Here is a 10,897-nt window from a genome sequence, read left to right as displayed (position 1 = left end):
GACAACGATCCGTGACATTGCAGCATCCTGGATAGCGATCTTGTTGTGTTTGACACGCAGCAGCGATCTGGATCCCGCTGTGATATAGCTGGTCGGAGCTAGAAGTCCAGAACTTTATTTCGTCGTCAGGTCGGCGTGTATCGTCATGTTTGACATCAAAAGCAATGATGTCAGCAACGTTTTAAATGGAGCTAACAACCAGCGAGAACGAGAAGTGAGTCGCCGTTACGTCACTGGATCGCTCCTGCATGGTTCTGGAGTTGCTGTGTTTGACGTCTCTACAACGACCTAAACAGCGACGCTGCAGCAATCGGCTCATTGTCTATATTGCTGCAGCGTCGCTGAGTGTGACGGTACCTTTAGTGAAAATCTGACTTTCATGGGCTAAAGGTTAAAGACCTTTGGGTTCCTTAGACTTAAATTTAGGATTTAGTTTTGAAAATCATTACAATTGCAGATTTCCACAATAAAAGAAGGACATTTAAAATGAAATACATATTTGTAGATAATTAAGTAGATATCCATATTGCATGTAATTTTTCTTCCCACCTATTTACAGCCCATACACATTCATCAAGAGTCACATGATTATTTATTTTATTACACATATGATGAGGTAATGCCAAGTGGGAGGGTCAGAGCATGCACATTGGTGTATATATAGTGGCTCAGCATAGCCTGGCGGTACAGAAGACAATAAGGACACCATGTTCACCTTCCTCATTTTACTTCTTGGCATCTCCCAGAATGCTGCAGCCAGTTTGGTAAGTTCTACTGGAAATTCGACTAATTGCTATGATTTACGACTCTGTACAATGGTCTTTAGAAAGCCTATTATCATTTATTAAATATAAAAAATAAAAAACTATCCCACAAAAAATAGCAAACAGAATTAAACTTTTTTAGAGAAGTATAGTACAAATAAAATTTTAACTGAAAACTTAGACATACAGTATATAAAACCCTTTTCTATATGCAATTATATCCACCCAAGGGTCCCTAACTGTAAGTGGGGGGCCTTATATGGATTAGCATTTACAAAATTGTCAACCTCATGCCTTTCCTTTTTAATTACATTTTTGAAACTCTTGATCAAAGTTCTAGATATTGATAGGTCAGAAGATCTTTATTTTTGTGCAACAGATACAGTGGTGCAAAAAAGTATTTAGTCAGTCAGCAATAGTGCAAGTTCCACCACTTAAAAAGATGAGAGGCGTCTGTAATTTACATCATAGGTAGACCTCAACTATGGGAGACAAACTGAGAAAAAAAAATCCAGAAAATCACATTGTCTGTTTTTTTAACATTTTATTTGCATATTATGGTGGAAAATAAGTATTTGGTCAGAAACAAAATTTCATCTCAATACTTTGTAATATATCCTTTGTTGGCAATGACACAGGTCAAACGTTTTCTGTAAGTCTTCACAAGGTTGCCACACACTGTTGTTGGTATGTTGGCCCATTCCTCCATGCAGATCTCCTCTAGAGCAGTGATGTTTTTGGCTTTTCGCTTGGCAACACGGACTTTCAACTCCCTCCAAAGGTTTTCTATAGGGTTGAGATCTGGAGACTGGCTAGGCCACTCCAGGACCTTGAAATGCTTCTTACGAAGCCACTCCTTCGTTGCCCTGGCGGTGTGCTTTGGATCATTGTCATGTTGAAAGACCCAGCCACGTTTCATCTTCAATGCCCTTGCTGATGGAAGGAGGTTTGCACTCAAAATCTCACGATACATGGCCCCATTCATTCTTTCATGTACCCTGATCAGTCGTCCTGGCTCCTTTGCAGAGAAACAGCCCCAAAGCATGATGTTTCCACCACCATGCTTTACAGTAGGTATGGTGTTTGATGGATGCAACTCAGTATTCTTTTTCCTCCAAACACGACAAGTTGTGTTTCTACCAAACAGTTCCAGTTTGGTTTCATCAGACCATAGGACATTCTCCCAAAACTCCTCTGGATCATCCAAATGCTCTCTAGCAAACTTCAGACGGGCCCGGACATGTACTGGCTTAAGCAGTGGGACACGTCTGGCACTGCAGGATCTGAGTCCATGGTGGCGTAGTGTGTTACTTATGGTAGGCCTTGTTACATTGGTCCCAGCTCTCTGCAGTTCATTCACTAGGTCCCCCCGCGTGGTTCTGGGATTTTTGCTCACCGTTCTTGTGATCATTTTGACCCCACGGGGTGGGATTTTGCGTGGAGCCCCAGATCGAGGGAGATTTTCAGTGGTCTTGTATGTCTTCCATTTTCTAATTATTGCTCCCACTGTTGATTTCTTCACTCCAAGCTGGTTGGCTATTGCAGATTCAGTCTTCCCAGCCTGGTGCAGGGCTACAATTTTGTTTCTGGTGTCCTTTGACAGCTCTTTGGTCTTCACCATAGTGGAGTTTGGAGTCAGACTGTTTGAGGGTGTGCACAGGTGTCTTTTTATACTGATAACAAGTTTAAACAGGTGCCATTACTACAGGCAATGAGTGGAGGAAAGAGGAGACTCTTAAAGAAGAAGTTACAGGTCTGTGAGAGCCAGAAATCTTGATTGTTTGTTTCTGACCAAATACTTATTTTCCACCATAATATGCAAATAAAATGTTAAAAAAACAGACAATGTGATTTTCTGGATTTTATTTTCTCAGTTTGTCTCCCATAGTTGAGGTCTACCTATGATGTAAATTACAGACGCCTCTCATCTTTTTAAGTGGTGGAACTTGCACTATTGCTGACTGACTAAATACTTTTTTGCCCCACTGTATGTAATTCATGTCTGCTATCATTATCCATGAGATGGATGGTGAAGCCAGTAGTGACATTCTTCCGAGAGATGCAGATGTGCTCACCAAGCAAAAAGACTAAAGTCTGAATATGAAGTCTACAATACCGCATATTTTTTCATATTTCAAATGTTTTCAATACCGCATATTTCACCTCCATCACTGTACCCAGACAATGGGTACAGCGATGGGGGTGAAATTAATCCCATTCTGTTCAACTATTTTCATGATGATGTGGGAGAAGCTTTTTATCTCCAGTAATCCACCTGAAAATTGAAACAATGAAAATAGAACTTATGGGTAAAAGTCAATTATTTTCTTAATACACAATATTCATTTAATAGAGAAACTGAAATTTTAAATTGGGGGAATATTTTTAAAATCTGAAATAGTTGCTAAAACGGGTTAACAATATTAATAGAAATCAGATATGTAGGAAGAAATGGGATTGCATATTGTAAAAACATTTTGAACACTATGGAAAATAGTGTAAAAGTCTGATTCAAAGATTTGAACAGAGTCATTATTATAGTGGTTTTACAATTCCATATGAGGTAAAATAATTGGGTATAAATGAATTTGTCAAAAATGGAAGTGTTAATGCTAATTATTATAAGGAAGAAAGTGGTATTATTTATTATGAGGTACATGCCCTCATCATCTCCAGTCTTGACTATTGCAACATCATCCTCTGTGTGGTCTTCCAAATACCACTCTCACACACTTCCAATCTATCTTTAATTCTTCTGCCTAAATAATCCGCTTCTACCCTCACTATTCCTCCGCCCTCTGTCAATCCTTGCGCTGGCTTCCAGTTATCCAATGAATTCAGATGAAAATACTAACAATGACATATACGAACGTCCACAATCTATCCCCTCTATTCATCTCTTTCCTAATATCTGGATACATTCTCACATGTAACCTATGGAACTCATAAGATCTACTTCTATTCTCGGCACTGGAATGTTCTTTACACATCCTCCGGAATTTTTACCAAGCATCCCTTATAATCTAAAACTCACTACTTTAGAATATCAGATTGTCTTCCATGGCTGATGCCTTCGGACACAACCTGAAAACTTTTCAGAAAAGCTGTATTGCATTAACCTTGCTGCAACCTCATTACCACCAGAGTTGTTCCACTCTTTAACCTACCTTGCAGATTGTAAGACCAAGGGGGCATGGTCCACTCCTTCTTTGTAGTAGTCTTTCACTATTATTTTCTTGAGTTTACTTGCTTGTATTTTATATATGCATTGTATGTATGTAGACCCTCTTCATATGTACAGCACGTTGGAAATAATGGTGCAACTAAACAAACAAATAAATAATAATAATAATAATAATAATAATAATAAATTTAGGATGATTAAAAAATATATTTCTGAGACATTGGCACTAAGTCAAAGATAATCCTGCATTGGGTTTGTAGTGTCTTTAAAAAAAAAAATATGCTGTACAGTAGACTTTCCAGGAAAAGAATGAAAACATGAAAAAGAAAATGTAAACAGTGTTGAACTATAAAGATAAGTACCAAACTAATTTAAAATCTAATAGTAGGAGCATAATGATAAAAGACAGAGATATGAGACTTTATTTCACTTGGAAACATGCCCCCATAAGACGCTGACTCGAAACATGCGTTGGCGTAATCTTCTTCACTGCTACCACATTGCATTTCAGGAGACTATTTTTGATATACAGTACAGACCAAAAGTTTGGACACACCATTTCATTTAAAGATTTTTCTGTATTTTCATGACTATGAAAATTGAAAATTCACACTGAAGGCATCAAAACTATGAATTAACATATGTGGAATTATTCACTTAACAAAAAAGTGTGAAAAAATTGAAAATATGTCTTATATTCTAGGTTCTTCAAAGTAGCCACCATTTGCTTTAATGACTGCTTTGCACACACTTGGCATTCTCTTGATGAGCTTCAAGAGGTAGTCACCGGAAATGGTTTTCACTTCACAGGTGTGCCCTGTCAGGTTTAATAAGTGGGATTTCTTGCCTTATAAATGGAGTTGGGACCATCAGTTGTGTAGAGCAGAAGGCTGGTGGATATACAGCTGATAGTCCTACTGAATAGACTGTTAGAATTTGTATTATGGCAAGAAAAAAGCAGCTAAGTAAAGAAAAATGAGTGGTCATCAGTACTTTAAGAAATGAAGGTAAGTCAGTCTGAAAAATTGGGAAAACTTTGAAAGTGTCCCCAAATTCCATCTGGTTTGCGTTTAGTTGGACCATCATTTATTTTTCAACAGGACAATGACCCCAAACACACCTCCAGGCAATGTAAGGGCTATTTGACCAAGAAGGAGAGTGATGGGGTGCTACGCCAGATGACCTGGCCTCAACAGTCACCAGACCTAATCGAGATGGTTTGGGGTGAGCTGGACCGCAGAGTGAAGGCAAAAGGGCCAACAAGTGCTAAGCATCTCTGGGAACTCCTTCAAGATTGTTGGAAGACCATTTCCGGTGACTACCTCTTGAAGCGCATCAAGAGAATGCCAAGAGTGTGCAAAACAGTCATCAAAACGAAAGGTGGCTACTTTGAAGAACCTAGAATATAAGACATATTTTCAGTTGTTTCACACTTTTTTGTTAAGTATATAATTCCACATGTGTTAATTCATAGTTTTGATGCCTTCAGTGTGAATTTACAATTTTTATAGTTATGAAAATACAGAAAAATCTTTTAAATGAGAAGGTGTGTCCAAACTTTTGGTCTGTACTGTATCTATCTGTTACTATTTTTGAGAACCTAGTAGACCACTGGTTACTATTCATTATTATCTTTCTGTGATTATCTTTCTCCCTACATTCGGACTGTGTACTTTCATCCTGTATCTCCATTCATATACAGGTTTCTACCTTCACATTTATTTTTCATTTACAGACATAGGGTACCATCACACAGTCCCATTTCGATCGCTACGACGGTACGATTCGTGACGTTCCAGCGATATTCATACGATATCGCTGTGTCTGACACGCAGCAGCGATCAGGGATCCTGCTGAGAATCGTACGTCGTAGCAGATCGTATGGAACATTCTTTCGTCGCTGGATCTCCCGCTGGCATCGCTAGATCGGTGTGTTTGACACCGATCTAGCGATGCGTTCGCTTGTAACCAGGGTAAACATCGGGTTACTAAGCGCAGGACCGCGCTTAGTAACCCGATGTTTACCCTGGTTACAAGCGTAAATGTAAAAAAAAACAAACAGCACATACTTACATTCTGGTGTCCGTCAGGTCCCTTGCCGTCTGCTTCCCTCTGCTTCCCGCACTCACTGACTGCCGGCCGTAAAGTGAAAGCAGAGCACAGCGGTGACGTGTGCTGTGCTTTCACTTTCACTTTACGGCCGGCAGTGAGTGCGGGAAGCAGAGGGAAGCAGACGGCAAAGGACCTGACGGACACCAGAATGTAAGTATGTGCTGTTTGGTTTTTTTTACGCTGGTAACCAGGGTAAACATCGGGTTACTAAGCGCGGTCCTGCGCTTAGTAACCCGATGTTTACCCTGGTTACCTGGGGACCTCGGCATCGTTGGTCGCTGGAGAGCGGTCTGTGTGACAGCTCTCCAGCGACCACACTACGATTTACCTACGATCACGGCCAGGTCATATCGCTGGTCGTGATCATAGGTAAATCGTATAGTGTGACGGTACCCATAGTCTTAATAATTATCTTCTTTTGAAACAGACATTGTCTTCATATTTTCTAATGTGATTCTCTGCCGTTTGTACCTACCAAAGACACACTGTATTTGGTTATTGCTGCACTTTACACTTCCTACCCACTAATGTATTGTATACAGAAGTCTCAGTTTCTCCTATGTAATGTATACAGCAGTCTCAGTGTCTCCTTTGTGGTGTATACACTAGTCTCAAGATCTATGTGATGAATACAGCAGTCTCAGTGGCTCCTATGTAATGTATTCAGCAATCTCAGTTTCACCTATATGATGTATATACAACAGTCTGTGTCTCCTATGTAATGCATATAGCAGTCTCAATGCATCCTATGTAATGTATACGGTGCTTCATATTTGATGTATACAGCAGAGCTTCAGTGAATATTATGCGATATACACAGCAGACCTCCCTGACTGCTTAAGCGATATAAATGTTATGTGAGCAGTAGGGTTGAGCGAAACGGGTCGAAAATTTTCAAAAGTCGCCGACTTTTGGCAAGGTCGGGTTTCATGAAACCCGACCCGACCCCTGTGTGGGGTCGGCCATGAAGTCGGCGATCTTTTGAATCTGGAATCGGAATTCCGATACCGATTCCCGATATGTTTAAGATATCGGGAATTGGTATCGGAATTCAGATTTAAGTGTAAAATAAAGAATTAAAATAAAAAATATCGCAATACTTACCCTCTGACGCGCCCTGGTACTAACCGGGAACCTTCCTTCCTTAGAATCAGCCTTCCAGGACCTTGCGGTGACGTCGCGGCTTGTGATTGGTCGCGCGGCCGCCCATGTGACCGCTCGCGCGACCAATCAGAAGCCGTGACGTCACCGAAGGTCCTTCAAGCGCTGATTCTTAGGAAGGAAGGCTGTCAGAAAGAAGCAGGGCGCGTCCGAGGGTGAGTATATACCTAATAGGAATATACTCACCCTCGGACGCGCCCTGCTTCTTTCCGGCAGCCTTCCTTCCTAAGAATCAGCGCTTGCAGGACCTTCGGTGATGTCACGGCTTCTGATTGGTCGCGCGAGCGGTCACATGGGCGGCCGCGCGACCAATCACAAGCCGCGACGTCCCCGCAAGGTCCTGGAAGGCTGATTCTAAGGAAGGAAGGTTCCCGGTTAGTACCAGGGCGCGTCAGAGGGTAAGTATTGCGATATTTTTTATTTTAATTCTTTATTTTACACTAAAATATGGATCACAGGGCCTGAAGGAGAGTTTCCTCTCCTTCAGACCCTGGGAACCATGGAAACCCAATGCACTGCATTGGGTTTCGAGTTTCGGCCGACCCCGACCCCGACTTTTTTATAGGATCGGCCGATTTCACTCGACCCGACTTTTGAAAAAGTCGGGTTTCGTGAAACCCGACCCGATCCTATAAATGTAAAGGTCGCTCAACCCTAGTGAGCAGTGATGAATTTCCCACTTTAAGGAGACATGCATTCAATTATGTGTGTTTGGAACATCTTATTGCTGTGAGCCGTTGGTTTAAAAACTTTAGAGTAGCAATATAATCAATACCACTTAACATCGCACCCTTCACCAAACAGAAGCAGTTTCATACACTACATTAGGGATGAGTTAACTGAAAGTGTGACCAGATATTACAGGCTAATATTTTAGTTGATAAATTTGTATGGCCTGTAAATGAAAAAAATTCCACCGTCCCTATAGAGACTGTGTTTGCTTTAGGATGAGCTGTTGTGGCACAAGAAATCCATATACTGTCTTTTGCATGGGAACCCTTTGCTGCTCGTGATCAGTAGGGTTGAGCGAAACGGGTCGTTCATTTTCAAAAGTCGCCGACTTTTGGCAAAGTCGGGTTTCATGAAACCCGATCCGACCCCTGTGCGGGGTCGGCCATGTGGTACGCGACTTTCGCGCCAAAGTCGCGTTTCAATGACGCGAAAAGCGCCATTTCTCAGCCAATGAAGGTAAACACAGAGTGTGGGCAGCGTGATGACATAGGTCCTGGTCCCCACCATCTTAGAGAAGGGCATTGCAGTGATTGGCTTGCTGTCTGCGGCGTCACAGGGGCTATAAAGGGGCGTTCCTGCCGACCGCCATGTTACTGCTGCTGATCTGAGCTTAGGGAGAGGTTGCTGCCGCTTCGTCAGAAGCAGGGATAGCGTTAGGCAGGGTCCATTAACCACCAAACCGCTTGTGCTGTAGCGATTTCCACTGCCCAACACCACCTTCGGTGTGCAGGGACAGTGGAAGCTACATTTTTTTTTTTTTTCCTCAGCGCTGTAGCTCATTGGGCTGCCCTAGAAGGCTCCCTGATAGCTGCATTGCTGTGTGTACGCCGCTGTGCAAACCAACTGCTTTTTTCAAAGCACAAATCCTCTTGTTCCTTCCTTTCTGCACAGCTATCTTGTTTGTTTGTCCACACTTTTTATTTAATTTGTGCATCAGTCCACTCCTTATTGCTGCCTGCCATACCTGGCTGAGATTACTGCAGGGAGATAGTAATTGAAGGACACTCCCTGTTTTTTTTTTTTTTTTTGTGGGAGATTAAGATTGACATTTCTGCTAGAGTGCTATCCCTGCCTGTGACATCTCTCACTCAGTGGGCCATAGAAAGCCTATTTATTTTTTTGCTTGATTTGGGTTCTAAAATCTACCTGAAAAAATCACTACATCAATCAGTGGGAGAAAAATATTGGCCTCAGGGCTTGTGTGCCACTCCTGACTCCTGTGTGTGCCATCTCTCAGTCAGTGGGCCATAGAAAGCCTATTTATTTTTTTGCTTGATTTGGGTTCCAAAATCTACCTGAAAAAATCACTACATCAATCAGTGGGAGAAAAATATTGGCCTCAGGGCTTGTGTGCCACTCCTGACTCCTGTGTGCGTCATCTCTCACTCAGTGGGCCATAGAAAGCCTTTTTTTGTTTTATTTGTTTTCTAAATTCTCCCTGAAAAAATCATTTTATTTTATTTGGTTTCTAAATTCTTCCTGAAAAAATCATTTTATTCTATTATTTTTTTTTCCAAAAGTCTCCCTTAAAAAAAAAAAAAAAAATCAAATCAGTGGGAGATTAATATTTACATTTGTGCTTCAGTGACAGTCCTGCGTGTGTGGCATCTCTCTCATTTGTTGCCACCAACAACAGAGTGTGTAACATTGTGCCTGATTTTCGTTGTGGTCTCACTCACCTGTAAAGGGGTAGCTAAATCATACTGAAGTTATAGCTCACCGTGTAATTTGTGTGACAGCAACAAATACCGTTAGTTTGTTTACGTTTTTAAAACAATGAGGAAGTATGGTGGAAAAGGTCGTGGCCAGGGGCGTTCATTGTCAGCTGGTAATGAGGGTAGTGGTAGTGGTGGAGCATCAGCTGGTCGTGGGAAAAAAAATATTGCACCTAAGTCTGGAGCTGTGTAGCCAGGTTCATCGTCTGGCTACACAAGGCCTCGAACGCTCCCTTTTCTGGGAGTAGGAAAACCGCTTTTAAAGCCGGAGCAGCAAGAGCAAGTTTTGGCTTATCTTGCTGACTCAGCCTCTAGCTCTTTTGCCTCCTCTCGTGAAACTGGTAAATGTCAAAGCAGCGCGTCGTTAGTGGATGTTCACGGTCAGGGACAAGTCGCTTCCTTGTCCTCTTCAGCAAAAACAACAACAGAGAAGAATGCAGCAGGCGACACAACGGGTTACTCCATGGAGCTCTTTACACATACCGTCCCTGGCTTAGAAAGTGAAGCAGTTAACAGTCCATGCCCATTACAAGTTGAATCTGACATGGAGTGCACTGATGCACAGCCACAGCCAGACTACTATGCTGGTCCTTTGACTCAGACCACAACATTGCCCTCGCAGGGTGCTGATCAGGAATCAGACCCTGATGAGACTATGTTGCCCCATCACGAACGCTATACCACCGACCGACACGGTGACACAGACGAAGTTGCACACGAGCTACAAGAAGAGGTAATAGATGACCCAGTTCTTGACCCCGATTGGCAGCCATTGGGGGAACAGGGTGCAGGCGGCAGCAGTTCTGAAGCGGAGGAGGAGGGGCCGCAGCAGGCATCAACATCGCAACAGGTTCCATCTGCCGGGCCCGTATCTTGCCCAAAACGCGTGGCAAAGCCAAAACCTGTTGGAGGACAGCGTGGCCATCCGGTTAAAGCTCAGTCTGCAATGCCTGAAAAGGTATCCGATGCTAGAAAGAGTGCAGTCTGGCATTTTTTTAAACAACATCCAATTGATCAGCGCAAAGTCATCTGTCAAAAATGTTCAACTACCTTAAGCAGAGGACAGAATCTGAAAAGTCTCAATACAAGTTGCATGCATAGACATTTAACCACCATGCATTTGCAAGCCTGGACTAACTACCAAATGTCCCTTAAGGTTGTAGCACCCTCGGCCAATGAAGCTAGTCAGCAACGCAACATCCCTTCCGGCAGTGTAGGGCCACCATTTT

The 10,897-nt window shown here is 42.3% G+C and overlaps 1 protein-coding gene across 1 annotated transcript in view; it reads left to right on the top strand.

Moving 5' to 3' along the window:
• Positions 1–691: 691 nt before the first annotated feature.
• Positions 692–10,897, top strand: part of LOC138661743 (olfactomedin-4-like) — a 53,593-nt gene continuing 43,387 nt past the window's right edge. Inside the window, exon 1 of the mRNA XM_069746633.1 lies at positions 692–764. Within this exon, the coding sequence (XP_069602734.1) occupies positions 708–764 (57 nt within the window). The 5' untranslated portion in view covers positions 692–707. The remainder of the gene's footprint in view (positions 765–10,897) is intronic.

The sequence above is a fragment of the Ranitomeya imitator genome, chromosome 2 (assembly GCF_032444005.1).
Source record: "Ranitomeya imitator isolate aRanImi1 chromosome 2, aRanImi1.pri, whole genome shotgun sequence".
NCBI lineage: Eukaryota > Metazoa > Chordata > Amphibia > Anura > Dendrobatidae > Ranitomeya > Ranitomeya imitator.
Note: the sequence above shows the minus strand (reverse complement) of the source record. Positions and strands in the feature narration are given on the sequence as shown.